At 47.5% G+C, this 23460-nt stretch overlaps 5 protein-coding genes across 5 annotated transcripts; 2 read left to right on the plus strand and 3 right to left on the minus strand.

The window, feature by feature from the left end:
* Positions 1–82: 82 nt before the first annotated feature.
* N7469_008582 (uncharacterized protein) lies at positions 83–2043 on the plus strand (the record flags this gene model as incomplete). The annotated part of the gene is made up of 5 exons (XM_056647500.1): positions 83–102; positions 483–662; positions 764–994; positions 1090–1300; positions 1363–2043. 5 exons carry the CDS (start codon positions 83–85, stop codon positions 2041–2043), a joined length of 1323 nt encoding a protein of 440 aa, XP_056497265.1.
* A 674-nt stretch (positions 2044–2717) lies between these two features.
* N7469_008583 (uncharacterized protein) lies at positions 2718–3551 on the plus strand (the record flags this gene model as incomplete). The annotated part of the gene is made up of 1 exon (XM_056647501.1): positions 2718–3551. One exon carries the CDS (start codon positions 2718–2720, stop codon positions 3549–3551), a length of 834 nt encoding a protein of 277 aa, XP_056497266.1.
* A 78-nt stretch (positions 3552–3629) lies between these two features.
* Positions 3630–5933, minus strand: N7469_008584 (diphthine--ammonia ligase family protein; the record flags this gene model as incomplete). Its single annotated transcript, XM_056647502.1, has 3 exons — positions 3630–4374; positions 4430–5166; positions 5223–5933. The coding sequence occupies 3 exons, from the start codon at positions 5931–5933 to the stop codon at positions 3630–3632; spliced, it is 2193 nt and encodes a 730-aa protein (XP_056497267.1).
* A 1544-nt stretch (positions 5934–7477) lies between these two features.
* Positions 7478–9382, minus strand: sebA (putative C2H2 transcription factor (Seb1); the record flags this gene model as incomplete). Its single annotated transcript, XM_056647503.1, has 2 exons — positions 7478–8652; positions 8839–9382. 2 exons carry the CDS (start codon positions 9380–9382, stop codon positions 7478–7480), a joined length of 1719 nt encoding a protein of 572 aa, XP_056497268.1.
* A 12079-nt stretch (positions 9383–21461) lies between these two features.
* N7469_008586 (thioredoxin-like protein 1) lies at positions 21462–22693 on the minus strand (the record flags this gene model as incomplete). Its single annotated transcript, XM_056647504.1, has 3 exons — positions 21462–22218; positions 22322–22469; positions 22618–22693. 3 exons carry the CDS (start codon positions 22691–22693, stop codon positions 21462–21464), a joined length of 981 nt encoding a protein of 326 aa, XP_056497269.1.
* Positions 22694–23460: the final 767 nt, after the last annotated feature.

Genomic DNA, 23460 nt, shown 5'->3' on the forward strand with positions numbered 1-23460 from the left:
AAGACAGAAATGATGGGAATGAATCCGTTCTTAACAATGTTTTGATGCTTAGGTCGGTACCACGTGACTTTATCAGATATCTATGAACATCACTGGCAATTGGTATGTATTTGAATGTTACATAGTATGTAGTCTCCAGGCATTTGTCATTGTCTTATGCACTGTTCTGCCTCTGGTAAGACAGTGGAATATCGAGGTTGGATGAATGCCACGAGACTAGCTAATTTACCCTGCTTATACCATAGCCTCGTACTAGTCATCCAATCGGAGTATTGAATGCAATCGCTAGGATAGGCCGAGAACTCCTAGCGAAGTCTGGTGGCGGCAGTAGGTGGCCAAGCATTAACTTCGTTTAAATTTAAGTTATTCCTTCGTAGGTTTTACTCCATGCAGTTCCGTCAACATGGTTATCCTTGAAGCCCTCGCGGTTTTTTTGATGCTGTTGCATCATACTTCAGCTAAACCACCCGCCGATTTCCCAGGGACGAGACTCCTTACCGAGTCTTTCCAACTGGCACTGAAGCTCAAGCTACTGGCACTGCGTCGGCTGATAATATTGGTGGAGCGTACCTCTATGGATATGTTGACTGCCATAAAGTCTTTGGTGATGGAGCCAAGGACAAGATCGACGATGCTTATTACGGTGCATGGTTGATGACAAAGTAAGCCAACCTTTTGAAATCAAAAATTAAGTGGTTTCCACGAGCTATTCTTGAAACCACCTGGATAAAACATAGGCTAACTCCTCCGTCGTGTTCTTCAGAACCGCAGGAGTGGCATCGAATATCGATTGGAACAGCGCCGCTGCCCTGCAGTACCTAGGGCCCCCAGGGTTCAACATGGCCCATCAACCTAATATCCAAGGAGTCTTCGCAAATACTGCAAAGGTCATCCATGGGTATCAAAGCCCCATCCAGCATTATATCAAGGTACGATGCGACGATCCGAGAAAGCGATGCCAAAAGAGGCCCGCTGAAGATAAATGTCAACCCAAGTAAGTGCTAGTATAACCATCTTGCGATGTCCGTCTGTCGAACTGTCTCCGCAACAATAAATTCTTCAATGTGAATCAATTACTGATTACCTTAGCCCGCCAAATCAAGGCGATCCGCCAAAGCCAACGCCGCTTGCATATGCGATGAACTCCGACCCAGATACTTCCGGAACTTCGATGATTAATCTCTGCGAGGGCTTCTTTAATCGCAGAAGTTTGGCGGATGCAATCAGATACGGAACCTCTCGGGAAGGTCTACATAGGTACCAGCTTGGAAACTACGATAACAGAGCACAAACATTTCTGGTGAGCTGAATGCGAAGTCTCAATTCTACGTACCCGACGTACCAACTAACCTGAATGAACAGCATGAACTATTCCACTTAGATTTGGCTGCTGACTCTCCAAGCCCCAATTTTAGAGTCGACGATTTTCAGATTAACGTCAAATCGCGTTATGAGGACAAGACCTTTAGGACTATGGCATACGGTCCCTTAGCTACGAAAGTGTTAGCTCGTTATTACGGTTGGGGATCAGGGCCGGGTTCTGTCGGATACTATGTTCAGCGAAACGCTGATAATCTAGTATATTACGCTCTGGCCATGTACGTGATGACGAAGAATGGCAATTCGTATCCTTACCTACCAATGATTATACACGAAGTCGATGGGCTTCCATCCATGCCTCCGCCTTCAGGCTCACTCATCCGCTTTGTGACAAGAGACAGTCAATTATATTTGAATGCCTCTACTGATAATCTGACAGCTTATGACTCTTCCCCTGGTGATGACTATCCAGGTTGTCGTGACGATGAAAATGAGAACGAGGCCGGGCATTCTCAGGTCCTCGCCATTGATGCATTTGCCCCTAACTCCGTCTACCCCGATGAATATAATAGACAAGTGTTAAGTTGGACAAAGAACTTGTATTTGTTTGAAAGTGGCGCAGATTTAAGTTCGGAAGTGTATATTGGCCAGCAGCTTGCCATTCCAAGGTTGGATCAAATAGCGATCCCCGTGGATAACCATCATCGTGAAAATGAGCCTTAGAGTATGGTTGGTTCCGCGTTTTGCAAGTGATCCCGAATGTCATTCAGAAACTCAACTTGCCTCGCAGATTATTCTTCACACACAATGTCTAGTGCACGTAGACCGTTCCGCTTGCTGGCACTAAACTGGCAATACTGTAGTCTATGGACGCGAATATGCCATATAACCCTGTCAGACCAACGGCATACCTCGTAAAATGATGATGTTTTTTTGTTTTTTTTTTTCTTGGAATTCCTCCTACTCAAATTAATCTCCGTTAAGAAGGAGCACTCAAGTTATGGGTTGAGGCATGCAGTACAACAAACTCATTATCCGCGACACGTCGGCATTTAGTGCTAGGGGTACTACATCTACCCTAGAACCACAACTTACTACACGCTATACACCAGAGCTACCATTTCCACTTGAAATTTACCTGTAGGCAATATTAGGTTAAAATATATCATAATATGGCGCTGTCACTGTCTCACAGCCGCTGTCATCCCAGATCAGTCCAAGAATGTGGAGACGCGATGATCGATATCGCCCAAATCATCGCATTCCAAATTCAAGACATAGATTCCTAACTCAATCATTGCAAAATAAAGACTTATCCCTATAACTGGAGCAATCTTCTCATCTTCTCAAGCAGAAAAAGTAAACATCAAATTCACCTGCAAACATTGCTTTCCACCATGAAGCTCGCCGTCCTAAAAAACAACCAAGACTGGCCAGAATGGAATCTACAAATCATCTACAGTCTAAAAAAGAGAAATTTAACCCACCTTCTCAAAGGCAAAAGCCAGCCTCTCTTCGAAACACCCCAGGGTCGAAAGACCTGGAACCGAGAACAAAAACTCGCCTGCGCAATCGTCATCAGCAGATTAGACCCCAGCATCGCCAAAGCCATGCACGCTCATAAAACTGTCAAACCCCTACTCATCGCCATAGACAATTTCACCAAACCAACTGGTGAAGAAGCCCTTCAGATGCTCTGCCACCTCTGGACAAGAATTTCCACCCTCTCATCTTCCAATCACGGCAGTATATCCGAGTATTGCACTGAAGCACGAGATATTCAAATGCAGTATCAACGACTCGGCACCGGAATTTCCGACGCATTTTTATCCTGCGCCTTCTTAGCCGGACTCCCATCAGACTGGTCTCAATGGAAGCATGAGCAGACTCAGAGGACAAGCGTTCTTGTTCCATGGTGTGATGTTGGTAGTTCAACGTTTACATTTTCCAATCTTGTAGCGGATGCTCTGGATGAAGAGAGTAGATTGTATCGCGTTTCTTTACGAGCCGAGGAGATGAAATGGGGTATGAGGATTAAGGATGTACGGGATGAGTCGGCGACGGTTGTTATTGACTTTTGTACGAATTGTAAGGGTGTTTTTCACAACTCTTCTGAGTGCTCTGGTTCGAAACTTTATCTTCAGGCGAAGCGGGTTCAAAGGAAGGGGAATAAGAGACGGAGGGCGGATTCGAGTGGAAAGTTTACAAGGCTGGAGAGGTTTGTTTCTTGAATTTGGGTTCTTTTTTGTTTTGTCATTTCATTCGTTGGTCACTCCTTGGTTTGGTGGGAGTTGTGATTTGTGTGCTATTCAATTCAATCCGTTTTGTATCTCTTCTTGAAATACAATCCCTGCAGCGAGTAATTTGCCTTCTCGGCCCCAGATACTTCGACATGGGACAACCTGCCCAGTAAAGGATCCATCGGGCACTCGCTTTGATGTGTATATTACTGCTTGGGATAGACCTCTCAGAGAAAGGCTTTCCATAGCGACAGCAAGGCTATCTGCCAAATCAGATTCCTCGCGAATCTCAACGCACGTATATTTGCATTTGCCATCCGCAATACTTGCTGTTTTCGTGGAGTGGTCCTGTAGCGAGACACTTCCACACTGATATCCAAGACCTTGCCATTCAATATCACTGCCACGGGGTAATTGGTCCACTTCCACGGCCAAGAATGGCGATACAGATACCTCATCGGTATCGAGGATCTCGAAATCGGGAAGCTTCCAAGTCCGAGCCACCACATCCTCAATTTGACGCCCGTATTTGATATCCCAAGCATCGAAGTGAGGCTCATTTTCATCTTCGTCCTCGTCATCATCATTCGGCAATGAATGAATCTTCTTCCATAACTCCCATGCAACTAGAGCTTGAGTCTTGATGTTCTCCCCGCGCGTTAGGAACGCAATTACGCCAGCCCACCAATTAACCTGCATTGCTTCACCAATCCTCCACATATGCTGTAAGCCCAGGGTAGCCCGCAAAGAATAATCTTCAACCCATGACTTATCCTGTGTGGCTAACTCCATTGAAGCTGGCTCAAGGGGGGATCTGTCCCGCAACATAAACCAGTCTAGTCTGTCCTTTCTCCCCCAATGGAATGGACATTGACTGAGAGTAGGGTCCGATATTTGCGGGGGCCCAGTATGAGCGTGACTGGACGTGTAGACCCTGACGAGTGGCTCGAGGACCCAAGTCCACGACGAATGAAATCATCACATTCACGCCAGCGGGGAGACAGCTCCCGCAAGCAACTGTTGCCCGGGCAGGTGGGTTTGGCTTCTTGAAAAGCGAGACGTAAACGCTGTTCATGGAGGCGAAATCTTCCATTGAGCGGAGGAGGACGGTAGCAAAGACAATATCCTCAGTAGATCGGGGTTGAGGGAACTCTTTCAGCGCTTGTTGAACTTGAGTCACGATTGACTTCATTTGATCTCCTGCGCTGGGCCCAGCCTCTGGCGCAGTCATATTCGAGATTGTCCATGTTGTAGCTGTCTGGCGGTGAATTGGGCCAGCTTTCCATTTCGAAGATGGAGATATATCATCTTTTCTGTGCACTTCGCTCTGGATATTCGAATCATCCCGAACTGAGGAAATATCATTCAGAAGAGCCGCAAATTGTTCGTCGAGTAAAGCTGGTCTCCTAACATCTGACGGAGTAATGCCAACCTCCTCATCACATTTTGATACACATTTTGCCCCCTTCAACTTCGTAAAACCCACACCCCCATCACCCGACCTACTCTCAACATTCTCAATTTCAATCCTCTTCTTCCAAAGAAACCCCGGCCCATCAACAGCAAGCGTCTCATACTCACCCCCCCTCCCCAAGAACAGCCCCCCCTAATATCCTCCGGCTCCGCAAACCGACTCATCCCCTTAACAACCCGCCTCCTAACCCCACGACCTCCAACCCCAAACCCAGACACATTCTCCCATAAAAACCCATCATCCAATCCACCCGAGGCAACTTTGATGATCCTCGCATCACACCCGCTGGCGGCCATGTCCTCCAACAAACCCGCCTCTCGCACAGCCCCGGGGTCACAGATTCGTTCTGCAGGTGCCGGAAGCGAGGGATACATCCACAACCACGCAAGGGGAATTAAACCCAATCGACCGGCGACATTCTCTATTCGCGTTCGTTGGTATGTTGATAGGATGGCACCTGCGGAGACGGCGTTGGATTCTGGATGGGCTTTCATAATGCGGCGCAGTAGCGGGACCAGAGATTCGGTCTCGTCTGCGTCTGCGTCGACATCTGCATCTGCAAAATCTGAAACATGCTGCTCAGCAGCATCATGTCGATATATTCTAGATGTATCAACAGCACCACCGGTAATTGGGGCACGGTATAATGGGATACCCAAAGCTTCCTCGTAGAGAGGAATGACGCTATGTCCGATAGTTTGATACATGAAACTGTCAATATCTTCTTCCTCTTCCTCTTCATGTACATAGGTTGCTGATTTTATTTCGGGGTGTAGATTTGCCAGGGCGATCACTTTATGACCATTGCGAATGCAGTGGAGAATTGAGTAGAGGGAATCTTTCCCGCCTGATACCAAGGCTATCACATTCAGGCCTGGAGATGATTGATTCGTTGCCATTCTGATGCTGTAAGGATTCTCATGCTAGAGATGTGTGAGGTGAGGTTCTCGTGGCTGCGAGGTGAAAGTTGACAATTTGCGATGCCCGCGTCTATCGATAAGAATAAGTGGGGACTGCCACAGTCTACTGCCGCATTAAGTATGAAGTATGTATAGAGTAGGGTGGAAAAGTGCAGGGTAGTCTGGGATTATTAGAACTTATGATTTGTGACGTAAATGAGTACTGAATATGCCATTGTGTACAGCACTATTGTTTCAGAATAGAGCCTTACAGAGTGCTTGTATGGGTCTATAATGCTGCATCGTACATCGTACATAGCACGACCAGCTCCATCAAGCAAGGGAATTGGGAGCAATCCATCGGAAGTGGCAATACTGTTGATAGGGCTCGGCATGATGAGATGAATGGAAGATATACCTTCATCTAAAGCTTAGAAGTTGCCAAGGCTAACAGTTGACCTAGCTCCACATCACCTCGCAGGTATCAAGTACTTATCTACGCAATTGCTAGACTTAATTACTACTACATAAAAAGGACGATTTGAAAAAAATATGCTTGTAATTCATGCAGAATCCCCATGATGATTCGAGCTTGACCAACACAGAACGGGCAGGCAAGAAATGCAATACAAGAAGGGGGTATGAGGTATGAGGTATGAGGATCGGGGGTGGTCAAATTAAGATATACACGAATGTGACCAGCACAGCAACACAAAGCGGGTAAAAAAAAAAGATAGACAGAAAAAGATATTACATCGAAATAAGACAAGGCGGGGTGTGAACGAAACGGACAAAGAATCGAAAGGGTTTCAAAAAAGTCACAGAGAAGCAAAGACGAGAAAGAAGAAGCAGACAAAATCAAGACGGCGATTATGAAGCCGAGAAATGAAATGCCCACACGCTGATGTGTTGATCCGGGGATAACAAAAACAATAAATGGAAAAAAAAAAGATAATAGGAAAAACAAAGGAAACTCAAGGAAATCCAGTGACAAAGGAAATCAACACCAAACCACCTGTTCTTCACGGATACAGGATGCCATCATTGTCGCTCTATTGTTTTCTTTTGCTCTTTTCCAAATGGTTTTTGGGGGGTCGTGAGGGTTCTTTTGTATTGCCGACTCTTCACGCCATCTCCCGAGTATTTTCCAAACAAAGGAAATAGAAAAGAGAAGAAAAGAAAAAGAAAAAGGAAGTCCCAAGAGGTAGTATCTCTCGTTGGAAACTTCTCCGCCAACTCCATGATGAATATCCCCAAATTGTTCCGTTGAGACAGGAACATGTCATACACCGATGACCCCGATATAGCCGACACCACTGTAAATGCCCGGACGCCAAACCCAATGACCGCAAATAGGTCGAATCAAAAAAAATCAGAATAAGAAATTGGGACAGTTCAAATTCCCGCAGGAGAACCACCGACCGAGCGCAATGTTTTGGTATTAGATATGCAGTAGGAAGTTCTCCTGATCTCATAAATTGTCATGATCGCCAAGACACAAGAAAAAAAGGAACGCAAGGTGACTATTGCTTGTGCAGCATGCTTTAAGCAGAACCGACATCACGCTTGCGCTTCTTCGCAGCTCTGCGGTCAGCACCAGCCTCATTGGACTCGTACATGACTGCTCCTAATGCTCCAGCATCTTGCGACTCATCGAAGGGGATTGAACCTTCTGTTCCGTCCAAGACGCCCATGACGATGGATCCACCGCCATGAGTACGGGCGTGCTGAGCAAGGTTGTCGCTGCGGGAGAACTTCTTACCGCACTCGTGGCACTCGAAGGGCTTGTCCTGTGTGTGCAAGGAGCGGTAGTGACGCTTGAGGTGTTCCTGGCGACGGAATCGACGCGAGCACAGGGTGCAGACGAAGGTCTTGGAAGGGTCCTCAGTCAGAGATTGCTTGCGACCGCGACGGTTAACTGAGACAGGGGCGGGCTCGGAGTCGGTGGCAGTGCCATCGGTTGAAGGAGCTGGGGGCACCGAGTCGGACTTGTAGCAGCAGTCATCCTCGATGTGGGCAGTCTTTCGAGATGACTTGCGGTTGCTTCGCTTCTTGGTCTTGACCTCCTCGGCAGAATCCGATTCATCGTGCTCATGCTCATGCTCGTGCTCGTGTTGATGGTCGTGCTCCGATGGGGCGGGAACGGACTCATTCCAGTGGAAAGTGGCAATGGCAGAGGGGACGAACTCGGTGTCATCCGAGTCCTCGAGGCTGTGCTCACTCAGGAAACCATCATCCTCGGCGATGTACTGGTCGACCCGTTGACGCTTACCACCCAGGTAAACAGCATTGCTGCCAGGGTGGAAGTCCACCAGGCGGTTCAGTTCATCGTCGGAGTCAAGGTCGGAGAAGCTATCGAAGGTAGGCAGGGAGCTCAAGGGATCCTCAGTCGTAGACGATGTGGCGAAAGAAGGAGAAGGATTCTCATTGACAGGTAACGTCACAGACGCACTGCCCACGACGGCGCGGGGTTGCTCTTCCTCACAAGAGAGAGTTGGCAAGGGGGGAAGGCCATGGGGAGCTGGCACATTCACTGAGGTCTCGACCGTGAGCTGACGCGGATCACAGAAGTCTGCACCAGTTGACTCGGCAGTCAATCCCTGTTGGGCGAGAATATCAGAGGGAACTGGTGAGGGCGAGGGGGAAAGCGAGGGGCAAGAATTGGCGGAGAGCAAATCGGAAGTTTGGCTGGCGGTCAACGACGGTGGGTGAATGAAGACTGTTGCATGTTAGCCTTCTCATCTCTCGACAATCTTTCTTCATCGATCTCCCCCCCTTGCATCGATCAACGCCACCTGGTTCGTAGGTTTTCACTTATTTTTGGATGTGAAATATGAAGAGGGCGTAGTGGGTGACGTTTGATGTGCATGCATATGATAGATCTGTTTCAAAAGTTTCAACATACCTGGTGTCATCGGAGGGGAATCAGAGCGCGACCAATCCGGGTTGGCGAGAATTTCCGTGTGTACGTCAGTCTCACATCCTTCCTTGACTCCCTCGACCTTTTCAAAGGAGAAAAAAGTGTCGGTCAGAGGAGTGTGCAGAGTACCATTGGCGGAGGGAGGGCTACTGATACTGCTCCCCGAGGCAGACAAAGGTGGTGTTGATGGGAAAGTGTACATGTCGGCACCAATGAAGCGAGTGTCCAAGGGCATCAGACCGGGAGAACCCTGTTGAACCAGAATGGCGGGCTTCATTTGCGAAGGTTGAGGCGAGGCAATGGGGGTCATGTTGATAGCAGCTCCACGAAAGGCATTGGTGGTAGCCATCTGGTGCATGTTCATGACGGGTTGAGGATGATAGATGGGTTGCTGCTCGGAAGCCCGGCTTTGTTGGTATTGCATCTGTCCATAGTAATCGGATGGTTGACTGGTGTAGTGGCCTTGTTGTGTCGCATCGTAGTAGAATGATTGACCTTGCACTGGGGGTGCTACTGTGTAAGAGTCCATTGCTGCGTCATACGTTAGTATGGTTATTCTCTTGCTATCAAGAGACATGCCACTGCAATTTCCCCAAGGTAGTATAGTAGGTGCTGATACATACCGGTGGTTATTCGCGATGCGTGATCTGTATATTAGGTAGTAGTAGTAAGATGATATCGTTTGATATAGTCGCGGTGCTCCTCCTGAATATGGAGACAGTAATGAATGTATCGACCAGTCGGTGAGGTCACAAAAGGAAGGGAATCCTGGACAAGCAGGGGAGGAGTGGGAATAAGAGAGAGTGTGAGTGAAGTAGTTGTAGTAGTGTAAGAGAGTGTGAGTGAGTGAGAATGTTGGAAAGAGAGTGGAAGTGGAGGGGAGAGATCCAAATAGCTTGATCAACCCAATCCAAAAACAGCAATGGAGTAAATCCTCAAAAACGATATATAGATAAAATAAAGGTATAAAATAAAAATCCCAAAAAATCAAATCGAATAATAATAATAATAAAAAACGAGGGAAAAGAGTGTACAAGTAGTGAAGAACGAGCAGAGGAAAGGAGAGGAAGAAGAGCGAGAGAAGAAGGGCTAGTGGATAAAAACGAGTGATCTGCTGCGATTCCTCCAGTGTGGGTGGGCCAGGAACTGTACTTGTGATTATTTTATTATTTTATTATTTAGAATAAATATAAATAAAATATAGAATATATTTTTATATTTATTGTAATTATTATTTATATAATTACCAAAATTGGGTGTCTCATTTCTGTCGTGTAAGGGAATGGTCGCTCAGACTAGTCCGGGGCGGGTTGGCAATTGCACATCCGCGGTGGATCCCCCCCCCAAGTCCACTTCTTCCTCTTTTTCCTCTTTTCTTTTTGGCCTCGTCCTCTCTTTTCTGGGTTCCACTTAGTCCACCGGGCCCAAGAGGATGGGCGCGGGCCATTCTGTGCGGAGATACGCTGCTAGCCTCGTCCAGTCTTTCTGGACATACAGGACTCCGTATGGGTTACATTCATACCATGAGAAACTTCATCGTATGAATGGTGCTTTTAACGCTCACTTCTCGCTTGGACTCATTCAGCTACAATGTACATACTATGTAACTACATAGTCGGTGGCACGCCTACACTCAACTCACACCACTCAGATCTCCCAATCCTCATCTACCCATCTTATCACACTTGCCTCGCGGCTCCCCCCGACTGCCATTCACGTTGTGGCCACGAGGATCATCACTATTGGTTCCTGCGATGGTGACAGCGCTAATCATTAACACCTCTTATCAGCACCAGCCATCAACCTCTTCTAACAAATCAAATGTCCCAATGGTCTCGCCAGTGGGGTACAGTAAACGGAGAGAGAGAGAGAGAGAGAGAGAGAGAGAGAAAAGATACCACACCTCACCACTCACATTCTTTCACAACCCACCACTGACTGAGAGAGGGCCAGTGTTGGTTATTGGTGCGTAGTGGGTCCCCCCCCCCCAGGACCATCCCAAAGCCAATGGCCACTTTGCCCAAAGAATGCCCCACGGCCGTCCCGTCCTCGTCATTTCGCTGCCAGGGCAGTAAACCACAAAGACGGCGTAGACACTAGCCCAGGGTGGATCCTCTCGCCCACTCACTGTCGATCGACATTGATCTGACTGCACTCACCTCGGAGGCCCATTTCCCCCCGGTACTTCGCCCTCCCCCGGCGCGATCAACATGTGGAAACTAGTCCGGGTCGATCCATGCCCCATCCAGTTGACCTGCAGGTGTGCATGAATGCGCAAACCCAAGTCGCTCAGACTTCAACTTCTCATTGCCGATCAGAACGCTATCAACGGTGGCAATTCCTAGCCATTCCCGTACGACCTCTCTTTTTCTCTTTTCGATCGTGAAACGGTCGGCATTGGTTATGTTTACTTTTGTACGTACATACTGTACATACAGCATAGGCATTAGAGAGACCACATATCGTAGATGCATGTACATATGCCCACGCACTACCCGATCAGTTTCATATGATCTGACTCTAGCCGTTCACACACTTTCGTAAATTTACTAGTACTATACGCTATAATCGTCCAATTTGGTGGAGGCAAATAATTCACGAGCTGTCGCAGCTTCAAATCGCCACATGGATTTGCGGGAATTTTCTCGGCGAACACAAAGCTGTAAGGGCTCAGCTTGTGATAGTCGATGGGCTGTACAACGTTCGGAAGTTCTTTTTTCTTTCTTTAATTTTTTTTCATGTGTGGTATTGCTTTTTTTGGCTTCGTTATTGGTTTGTTCCTCTACCTACTGTATGTACGTACTTGATAGTTGTATAGTACTGTACATATTTTCCGCATTGCGCGGTCTACTGCAGGAACCAAGTGGTACCAGACCCAGAATACACAATTCCCGAAGTGACATTCCAGATGGATAACATCATTGGAGACAAGCCTAGGCAAGGCTCATGCAAAATCCCATCGCAGTGTTCGAGGCTATCTGTACTTGGATGTGCTCATGCGAGCAGCTCAAACTTTGTGGACTAACTCTAGGCACCGGTATTTAAGAGTTTGGACAAAATAGTTATCTGTAGTGTACACTGGCAGTATACCTTGCTGATGTTTGAGTCGTCTGTGATACATCTGATTGGTCTGGAGGCGTCAGCCATGTCGCAAAGTGATGTGTTCCAATTGCAAAGCAATGTGATGAAAAGGCTGCATACCGCGTCTCACTCGTAGATCCGGGGCAGCGCCAATTTCTTGTGATCCATCAGGCAGGATGCAGCATCCGATACATCCAACTGAATCAACTGAACCAGCCTACGTATCAGTCTGCGCTGGTCTCTCTCTCTCTCTCTCTCTCTAGCAAAGTTCTCACAGCCCACCTGCACGGCAACCAGCGCCACGCAAGCAAGGCCAGGCCAATCTTGAGTAACTTATCAACTACATAGTATGGCGACGAGTGTCACAACGTTCTCAGGCCATGTTCGAAACCCAAACATGAGACTCTTTCGAAATTATCGCATTGGGTGGTTGGTGATGATTCTCGGTATAGAAAGATCTGCCCTATCAGACCCATGAAAACCCACGTCAATCAGAGACTATCACAATCCCACTCCTTCAAAGAGATCAGCCACAGAAAAGGGCAACGAGCAACACTGTACACAGTGTGAGGCCAGAAGCCTCGGGATTTCATCATCGTCCATCTTTTCCCATCCGCTCATCAACCGTGCACCATTGGTCGCTTCTAAACATAGCGGCCTCCACACCGGCCCATCGATTCCTCTTTCAATCAAACTGGCTGTACACTAGCCTGAAAGAAGTAAAGAGCTGACGGGAATCCTCGACATTCTTCCGTTCACCAATCATTCTTCCCGAGACATCCCACTTGGCCGGGAAATTGGCAGTGTGTGAATTTGCGAAATTTGGGGGGACCAAATTGTCTGATCGCTGTCTCCCGACTCTCCACTTCCGTACTCCGTATTCTCTGGAGTACGGAGGTGAAAGACAGTCGAGTTACTGTACAGTCCTGTACAGTAGTTGTAGGGTCAATATTATTCTGAAGACAGTACGGAGTAAGTCATGCCTCACTCCACCTCGCTATACATTATCCACATTCTTTCACGCGGGTCTAGTAGCCTAGTAGCCTAGTACCGAGCACGGAGTAGATGTTCTGGCTTGAGACTAGAATTCCTCCTTCTCTAGCCTAATGCACTACTAATAAGTGGGCAACGACTAGGGTGTTTAGAACGTGACCCTAGACTATACAGGGGTTTAGTGAGTGGAAAGGCTCATGCATGGAAGGCTGTCACTGACTCTTCGAGAAAAAATCGATATTACCTAGGCATGAATCAGCGACCCATTCATTTCTCTAGCGAGTAGACTAGAGAGTAACCTTGCGTCAGACCCTCATCTGGTGCAGATGATTCTTCGTAGTCTCATACTGTAGTAGTTAGTTCTGTATGAGTATGTACATACAGAATTCTCTATCATTTCGCGGCTGCATGAACATAAACTTAGACCATCAGTACTAGACGCGATATGTTATCACCAACTAATCAAATGAGTGATAGCTCACGATCGATCGCAGAGCCCCAAATTTGTGACCTAGATTTTGAATTTGCTACTATTTACTGACGAGGACCCAGTGGCATGTATTTTCGACCTTTCACGCGCACCACATTGAGTTGACCGCCACCACCAACGTCGTCGCACAGACTGTAATTAAGCAGTGATAGTGGAATTTCAATGAGGGGTCAGGCACGGTCTTCCCATTTGCCTTGTCCAATTTATTGAAATTTGACGCTTTGGTGATCCTCCTGCCTCGTGCCTGTGCCAAGTGGTCTGTGACTTATCTCCATACACCTTTCAATTTCAAATTGCCCGTGGTACTCACCGGCGCTAAACGGGATTAGAATGGGGTACTCTAATGCCGTAGCTTGAAGTTATTCCAACTTCACGGACCAGGACGGGTTGAAGATGGAGCCCTTTACAGGGCAGAGACACGGCACAAGCTGTCAAGTACTACTCCGTACCCCGTACAGATATCAGCGTGTATCAAAGGTGGACAGGGACAGGCTCTGGACCATCACCCACGTAGTGGGGACCTGGAGAATCAAATGGAGGAGATAGCGGACCGTCGGACGGGCGGCTGCTAGTTCCTGACTCTGACTCGCGCGGAAGGTCCCCAATAGCAGCCGACGGTGGACTCGATGGAGCCAGGATATCGACGCGAAGGGCAAAATTCAAAGCCCATCCCTATTGACTACTACACCTAGTCATGAAGCTATCAGAGCTTTCCCCATGTCTGAGCAATTCCATTCTTGGCTTTAATCCTTCGAGCCAATAATGGTATATTTGTTGAGGACGCAGATTTTTTCCTGAACTGCCTAGTAGGTCCGATTTTCCAAATAACGGGGTTCGCGGAACTACCCTGCCCTACCCTGATCCGAGCTCTTGGTATGGACTAAATACTGGGCTCTACGGAGGATGATCCGTACGGATATTCCCTTTGGAGATGGAGAATTGAGTGGCGGGATCCAGATGATCTCTTTCCCCGACGAATCAGTGAGTAGAAGTAGTATGGAGAGGACCTTTGATACTCGCCTCTCAAGTGCTGCTGTACTAGCATTGCGCACCATCCATCAAATTATTGCAAATCAGTGATCCTAGAAGGGCAAAGTCCAAGCGAAAACGAGAAGAAAAAGAAAAAACCCGCAAACAACGGTTGACTGTTTACTGATCTCCGTAGATACATACACTACATTGTATCTACAGAATAAGCTGCGAGAAACCGTTGTCGATCATGCTCGTATCCGAGTACATCATACATACAGTACATTTGTAGAACGGGCAAGTCGACCTGTTCCATCTTTCGTGCGTTCGGGGCGTCTAGGCGCGGATAGAATGGGCGTATCTCATCCGGATAGAGAGACATGCATAGAGTTTGTCGATGAATGCCGACTGTCAATGAAAACGTCAAAAATTGGTGGGGAATTGGGGCGGGCGATGGAGGTGGAAATGGATGCATCAAGAACAAAGCAAGGGTCTACTATGTACAGCACTGTAAATTTTTTTTTCTCTGGGCGCCGTTGGATAATCTCTCATGCGTCGAAGTAAGCTTGCGTACAGTACTGTCAGTGCGGTCTCTTTGGCAAAGACACAGCCGTGGTATCGTTGCGATTGGCCCGTATGATTTCTCGAATGTGATATATTCTCTCTAGTCTTTCGGGAATAGATCCAGAATAGGATTTTCGTGTACAAAGTACAGCGTGTACTCCGTAGAAGCAATATTGAATTGACCCAGTGCTACGTCCCCGGTCTGGAGCCATTTACTTTTACGCAACGTTAAAAACGGAACCCCGAACGTGGATCGGTCCGTTGCCTTCTGCCTTTAGTACTGTCTACAGTACTAGCTTGACTTGTGTTGTTTGCCCGAGCGCACCGACAATAGACTTGCCACTTGCTATACTATCTTCGCCATGGCCGGACTTCTCTTGCCTCGGGGTTTTCTCCAGATTGTGGCGGAACGTTCATGTTCATCGAGGGTAAACGGTCTTTAGGCGAGGGGTTCGAGCCCAATTCACATGGTGCCGCGGAGGCTTCAGATACAGTACAGATGCTACAACTCTCTGTTCAGAAACAGAGTATCGGTCCACGGCAGCCGACGTGGAGGGTCCAGTCAATGGAGACTGGGGGCTTGTGGGGGTTTCCATGAATCCACGCAGTGTACTCCGTACACTACGAGGATGTTGTATGATTAATTCGCGGCTGCTAGCGGATCATGCTATCCTTACGAGAGAACGAGGAGCACAAAATCAGAATCATAAGAGAAATGCGGGTCTACTTGAACCATCAACGAACGAACTGGAGCCTTGGGAAGTTCAATAGTGGACTTGACTGAGACTTCCCGACTAAACTTCACGGATAGCGACGCTCCCCTCCCCAAAAAAAAGAATTGCATGCGATTGTCCGAGTTGCTCGTTTTCGCATCGCAATTTTTTTCTTTTTCTTTTTTTTTTTTTGCTATACTCAATAAAGTCATTTTTGCCTTTTAGGTTATCACCAAATTGAACCTTGAATGAGTCTACACCAGGAAGAGAAGCTATGCCCGACTAATAGTCTCATGGAAACTTTGACAGCGTTGCAGATCTCTACTGTGCTGTATTCCGTACTATGTACGTACGGATCACTCTGGAAATGGTTTAGAATAGGCTGAATTGAATTGGGAACGACATCGTTCGGACCACGCAATGAGGGAGTGGAGCGACTCTGCCACCACCACCACCACCACCAGCCATCAAGCTGTTTCATTTCGGGCCATTCCGCACGTTGGAATCTGAAACCACTCGAGGGACTTGGCTTCGAACACGCGTCGAGGCTGCGGCGGGTGCTAGCGCGGACGCCGGTTTCTTGGCCAGGCCCCACGGGCATCGAATGTAAGTCCAGCCTTTTTTGGAAGATGAGAGGATGAAATGTTCACTCCGGTGTACATCGTAAGGAGTACGAATGGAGTAGCGGTGTACTCTGGCACTGGAGTGAAAGGACCAGTCGGAGAATTTAATATCAGCTATGAACAGGAACTGATCCCTGCGGTGGTGCAGCGGGAAATGCAGCAATTGACACGGCATATCTCAACTTCTACTCCGTATACAGTCCAGTTTGTATTGCAATTTGCCAATCATTCGCTCAACTTCCGAAATAAATGCAAGCCTTTTTTCTTCTTCATTCAAATTTGACCTTCGGATCTTCCCTTTTCCAGAATGAAATGGCACACTCAATTCTCCTAATGTCATACTCTCGTACGGACTACTGCTGGCAAGTATGCAACGGTCGCTCCGCCACGCTGAGGTCACATCCTACCGACGCCCAGTGCTCAGGCACGTTTCACATCCATGGGACTACTCCGTCAGGATTCACCCGGCAATGCCAAAGGATTATCAGCACTTTAAGCGAAAATGCGGGGAGGTGTTGGGCTAGTACGAGGATACAACCATGGGATTGGAAAACTCATTGCCCTAACTCGGTAAGTTCTCTCCCACATGAAAATGAAGCTAAGAAACAGAATGAGAGTCAAAATATTGTGCCAATGAGAATGTTTATCACGTTTATCACGATCAATTCTCATGTTATTATTTCTCGCACGTGTCCCTCGGCATCCACTTGATCCAAGAGATGAGCAAGTCGATCTCCCTTGGTTACGAACTTCTTGTTGGCTCGTCCTTCCGACACCGACGGAACTAGTCAATATTGGGAATACAGTGCTGCTTCTGAATTGTTTCCTCGTTCGCTCGCTTCCTGCCGTGGAAAGGAACTCCTCCAAATAAAATTAAACGCTAATTGGAAATGGAAGTGAAAATGGAAATGGACAACGTGCTACAAACTTACACTTGGACCTCTCGTGCCGCTGCAGAACCAGTTTTCCGGCACTGCATGGGAGTACTATGCAATTATGCAGAAAGTACTCCGTATACGTACGGACTCTACTTGCGACAATCACAGAGTTCCGGCAAGTATCCACCTTCTCTATCTCTGTTGACGGGGGCTTTTTCCCATAAAGGATACTAGCTTGGTCCTTACCACGGAGTATGTACTAGCATGTGTAGTACTGTGGCTTCTTGGTCGAAGTCAAATTAACCAATGGAAGGTTCTCGAGTGCGATCTTCAGTACGGGGAACTGTACAAACTCGGAGGAGTCTTCGGGAAGGTCTTCTCTACCATGGTCCTAAGGTTCGCACCAGGTGGCCCAATGTGTGATGTTGATTTCTGGTTGGTGAGAGCGAAAGCTTCGACGAATCCAATGAGGACTAGCAAGGTCCTCTTCTTATCCATCGCATCGCCGGAAATTTGTATACGCTCTCCACTAAGCCCACCCGATCGGCTACGACCGCAAACCCATCTTCCATCCCTTGAGATCGCGATCCCAAAAATGCGGAGATGAGTCGGTCGTTCTCAGCCGCCTTTGACAAAGGTCTCCGTAGTTGTACATACGGAATACGTCTAACGAAGTACTCAATCAGAAGTGGAAATCTGTCTCCTTCCCGGTACTGCATTAGGGCCAACTTAGTCTTCAACGAGATATTCTGAATGGACCCCAAAATTCCGCGCTGGGTCGGCACAGACACGGGTTCCTCTCCGCAATGGGCCTGTTGTTGGTGAAATGGTGCAATCAAAGGTCGACACGGCCCCAATTTGGTCAATCTTGGTCCCAGCTGTGCTCCCCCGTGCAGTTCTTGGGACACACGAACCTCCCAGCGCGATTGTGCGAACCGATTCCGTGGATTTGACTCAGGTACACCCGAAAGCTCATCAATACCCAATCACATCATCTGATTGAACTCCATTCCCAGTGAGGACCGCCGTGGAACGACTCGGTCGTGAGACGAAAATGCTATCTTCCACTAATTTACCACTGCCATTGGTTCTTCTCTTCCCGTCTGTACTGTTTGTATACAGTACTATGTCGTACAATGTACACTACTCCGTACGGAACTCCGCTCTATCTTCGTCCGGCATGGCACACTACTGTAGTTCTGGGTCACACCCACTCTCCATGATGAAACGATTCCCACAGCCGAAACCCTATCTCCCGATCGAGCTGGTATTCTCTGGTACTGAGGTCATCGCGTGTTTCATCTCTGCTGTGTACAGTAAATTCCACCAGGAAGTATATTCCATCTCTCCTCACCGGAGGATCCCCGAATCCACATCCATTTCCGATCTAACGCATTAATTAACTCTGTACGATCTCATCGTAGCCAAGAGAATCTCCTCCCCGAAAAAAACCCAAAACGTGTCTCTCTTTTTTTCAGCCCTCATAGCTACGATCGCCACTTCTAGCTGAGATGAGCCAGACTATTCAACTATAAACTCCATTATTTGCAAATCTCCCGGCTTGCACCCTCTCCACCACTCCAAGAAGATCACGTATTGAACCGTGGCCTACTCCAAGCCTTGCAAGCTGAGCCGTGCACATATTCCCTTTTTGCGCGATTGCGATCGACCCTCATTTTCCTAGCCCGTGCTTATCAGATAATTTTTACTTCTTTTTTCCCCCTGTCCACTCATACACGGCTCGTGGAAAGAAACCTTGGAAGTGGCTCTCTGAGAATGTATGATTTGGCCCAATGCGGAATTTGGTGGGCTTTTTACGAACGCCGCACACGAAAGTGTGCGAGTGATCGTCCTCACAGAGAACAGCACGTAATTCAAGCACGGCTGCGCAGATGGCGTTTGCGAATTCAAATGCGATTTTCAGCCTGATACTGTAGAATATCCCAGTCAAGACTCCTGTTCAGACTCATAACTGCATTGAATGGAGGCCGCTTGATATGCAATGCACTAAACAAGATTTACATAACTACCTCGTGAAGAAAAAACCAATTCTTCACAGCCACCACACGATGTGGGCTACTAACGTATACCAACGACTAGAACGAAGACTAGGATGTTCTCGGACCTCTCAATAAAGCAAAAAGCCTTTACTTTGAAGAACGCTTGCATGAACGACGTTCTTAGGTTTCTTCTGGAAGACGCCACATTAAACTAGGACTTGACTAGGTGATTATATTACAAGTCTTCCAATCTACCCTTCTTTCTCATTCTTGCTTCTTCACTCTGGTTGCCTTGTATACCCACGGAGTCGAGGATGGTGGGTACTCGGTGCGGAGTACAGCAGAGAGTTCGAAATATGCACGGAGTACCGCGTGCACCGATCTAACCATCGCAGTGGCCAGCACTGGCCAAGACCTCGTGTCGGGGTGATAGCGGGCTCCAAGGTTAAGCGGATCTCCATGGCTCGTCGTAGAGACGCGTAGCGGACACAATAAGTGAACGAGTCCGTTAATTTATACAAACCTTGGCTCGGCGGATACCAATGTACATAGTACGGGCCGTCGGGATCAAGTGCATCCCGTACTGCACGGATTCCCGAAACTTGAACCATCACGTATGTACGGAGTCTACGGGATACAGCCAATGTGAAAGCGGCCGAGGATTTCCGGGTCCGTATAAGTAGATTAAACCCCCACGGAACCAAATTGAATAGTGGAGAGAAAAGCTGGCAACAGTGTTAGAAGTGGACAGCCTCCAACTCGCCTGTTCAAAGTTTGGAAATACCACAATCACACCATGCCCCATTCCATCTTACTGGATACGGAGGATCGCACGACGGCGGAGCTGTTTCATCTATTCTGAGTCTTGCGATTTCATATATTACTACTTTGTAGTTAGTGTATGGCTCCATTCGGAAGCAACCGGTGAGAGACCGGCCCGCGATCTATACTCCGACCTTTGGATCCATGGATGAGTATAGAGGTTTGGGGCATTTAGTGCACTGTACCCATTCGATCATACGATGGCGTCAATGGCTCTGAATTGGGATCGGAGATTGAAAGTGTGTAATACGGATAATGGAGAATGGAGCACATTAGCACCTCATCTGTTTTGAGAGTCTGTCACATATCGCTTCGGCTAAGTGAGGACCTTGAGACTTCATGCACTCCATAAATCCCACACTGAGACTCCGCTATATTTGTGGCAGCCATTGCGTGGAATATATTCCATGCCAAACAGTACTCTGTACTTCGCTTCGGCTCGACAGAAATGCGGCTTCCAGCTTCTATAGCCTTATGCTGCAATGAAATCTCTGCATTATGCAGCTGCTGTGGCAGGTGGTTGGGGACTACGAAGTACCAGTAGTCCGTCTATACTAACTATTTCAGGTCAAGGTACGGAGTACAAAGTACCCTGAGTGAAGATCTGATCTGATAAAAATCTGGCACTGACTGGCAGCTGGGTGGTTGGGCTCTGGCAGCACACATCAACCACTACAATTTTCACCGCACACAAATATACATATTAAAATGGCTTCAGGGATGGTTCAGTTAAGATCAAGCTCCCAGTAGGAGTCAGTCTCTTCCTATCATAAAATTTCCATTATCCTCATCATCAGCCAAATAAAATATATGAAGAAAGGAGACTTCACGGGAAGAAAAGAAAAAAAGAGGACCGCCTTATTGATGAGTAATCAAGGCACCAAGGCATCAAGTACATTCCAAGCTAATTTCTCGGACTAACGTTGATCCACTCGCTTGGCCGCTGCAAATCCTTTAAATTCGACTTTTTCAACGCCCTTGGACGCTTTTTTCTTTTCTTCTTCGTGCGGCGGCGCAACTCTGAATTTTACCCGTGTTGCCTGGACATCCACGGCCTTCAAAAAGCCTTCAGTGATGTAACCCAGGTGTCAGTTGTGCCACAGACGAACGGAATTGCACACCGGTTCTACTTTATTGGTCTTACTGATCTCCTAAGGATGAGACCATTTGGTTTGGGATCGGACATATCTATATCTATATACATAGTTTTAGCTATTTAGCTACATTAAATGAATTGGATTGATTTGAATACACTTTCATCACATCTTTGAGTAGAATTGTAAATCTATTGTCATAATGTAAATTGGACTAATAAATTTGGAATGTCACTGCTTGCTATCAGAATTTGCTCTACTGACTCCATCCACATGGTGGTCTAGTCTGATATCGGAAAGAAATGAATAAAAAAGTCAACTGCCTACTCCGAAACTGAGTGCAAGTGCAAGTGCAAGTGCTGTGCTGTGTCTACTGACTGTTTACTCGCCAGGCTCATCACCAATCTTCTCCAGCTTGCCCATAGACCTCTTCTCACCCGAGTCACCAATAACACGAATTCTATCCACACGCAACTTCTCTCCATCTCCATCCCCATCAACAAAGAATAGTACCAGCGACGTAACATTCTGGAACTTAACAAAACGTAGCGGCACATTGGCCGTGCCAGTCTTCGCATCCCAGTCCTCGGCCTTAATCTCTACCGTCTGCACGGCAGGGATATCATCCGCCTCGTCAAAGCCTAATACATGCGAGCGATTCGTGTATAAGGAGATAGTCTTTGGTCGCATAGGCGTCTCGTCGTCATCCTCTTCATCTGTAGGTGGGAATGAAGTAATTTGCAACGAGTGCACCTTCAGTGTCGATTGGAATGGCACGTAAAGCATCAACTGCTCGTCCGTATCACTCTCCACCCAGTCCTTAACATCACCTGCACTCTTACCCTTGGCCAGGGCAGATGGCTTGGTTGATTCGAAGAGTACTCGAGGCTCGCCGAACTGGTCATCCCGGTTCAGTAGCTCCAATCCCTTCGGATCCGCTTGATCGGTGACATCGGTATATCCCTTCGCGACGGTCGCACCGAGCCAAGTGCCACCACTACTTCCCTCGCCGCCATCGCCATCAGATTTAGTTGCTTCCGTAGCGAGCTTCTGGATGACTTCGTTCAGTTTTTGCGAGTTGGCGCCGGCCACTGTTTGTGTTTTGCGTCCGTTCTCGAAGACGATGAAGGTGGGGTATCTACATGGTTTTTTTTGGTTAGTTTTTCTATATTCATAAGATATGAAAGTGTCGTCTTGTGAGGTTCATGGAAGGGTTTGGTCTGGATATTAGGCCAACGTACGCTCGCACTCCGTATGTCTGCGCGAGATCTTTCTGCTCGTCGCCGTTGATCTTGGTGAAGGTAATCTGGTTGGGGCGCGAGAGCTGACGAGCCAGGGAATCGTAAACAGGGGCGATGGCCTTGCATGGTGCGCACCAGTCTGCGTAGACTAGAGTCGAGGATTTGAGTTAGATTAGCTGAGGTTGATCGTTGGGGGTAGGGTTTGAGGGGTAGTAGTGGTGGTGGTGGTGGTCAACAGGTGTTGATGGATAGCGGGGACAAAGCTGAAGAGGCACTTTCAGTCATTTGAAACTTACAGTCTGCAATGACAATTCGCGAGGAATTCAGCAGAGTGCCGAATTGCTCGGGCGAGGATATGGTGACGACTGACATGTTTGGGCGTGTGTGTTGATGTTGTGAGGAGGCGGGGAGGAAGTTGGAGTTGGAGTGTTCGGCCATGTCATCCTCCGTCACTACGCATTGCTCAACCTCAAATTGAGCATGATCATGATCATAATCATGGTACAAAGCTGACTCAATAGCTATATTGGGACTGTCAGTTCCATCAACTGAATTCGATCTCATTTCTTTATTTTCTCAGCCAGCTGGTCGTTTCAGCTCAAATTGCTGCAGTTTTCAGCAGTGGGGCGAACATGACCTGACGATATATATCAAAACAACCTCGTCCGAAGCACCTGCTAAGGATGTATCCAGGCGAAAACGCCTCCAAGGTTGCTCAATTCTACCACTACGTAGTAGGTACTATATCTGTAGAAGTACTTAATAATAGCATTATCTTATTTTTGAAATACCTATCTCAAATAGGTATTCGAAGGTGTCAATGATTGAAGAATCACTGGCTCGATGTCATTGCCAGTAATCCTCGCATGGGAACATTGGAATGCATGCAAAATGAATGCCATACTATGGAAACATTAACCTAGTATCAGCAGATATATGGCTACTAAGGTTTTGCATTACTCGAAAAAAAATTAAATCAAACCTTTTAAACTAGCGTAGAGTCAATGACCAACAACGGCGACTTCCGACTACCAAGCGGACTATCGATACATCCCGGAGACCTCCAGGGTCGAGCATCTTCGACTTGACGGAGCATAACAGGCTCCGATGATCTACTAGGATCATACTACGATGGCTTT

The sequence above is a fragment of the Penicillium citrinum genome (genome assembly GCF_028827155.1).
Source record: "Penicillium citrinum strain IBT 23319 chromosome Unknown utg000008l:1.0-2707905.0:1.0-2709502.0, whole genome shotgun sequence".
Lineage (NCBI taxonomy): Eukaryota > Fungi > Ascomycota > Eurotiomycetes > Eurotiales > Aspergillaceae > Penicillium > Penicillium citrinum.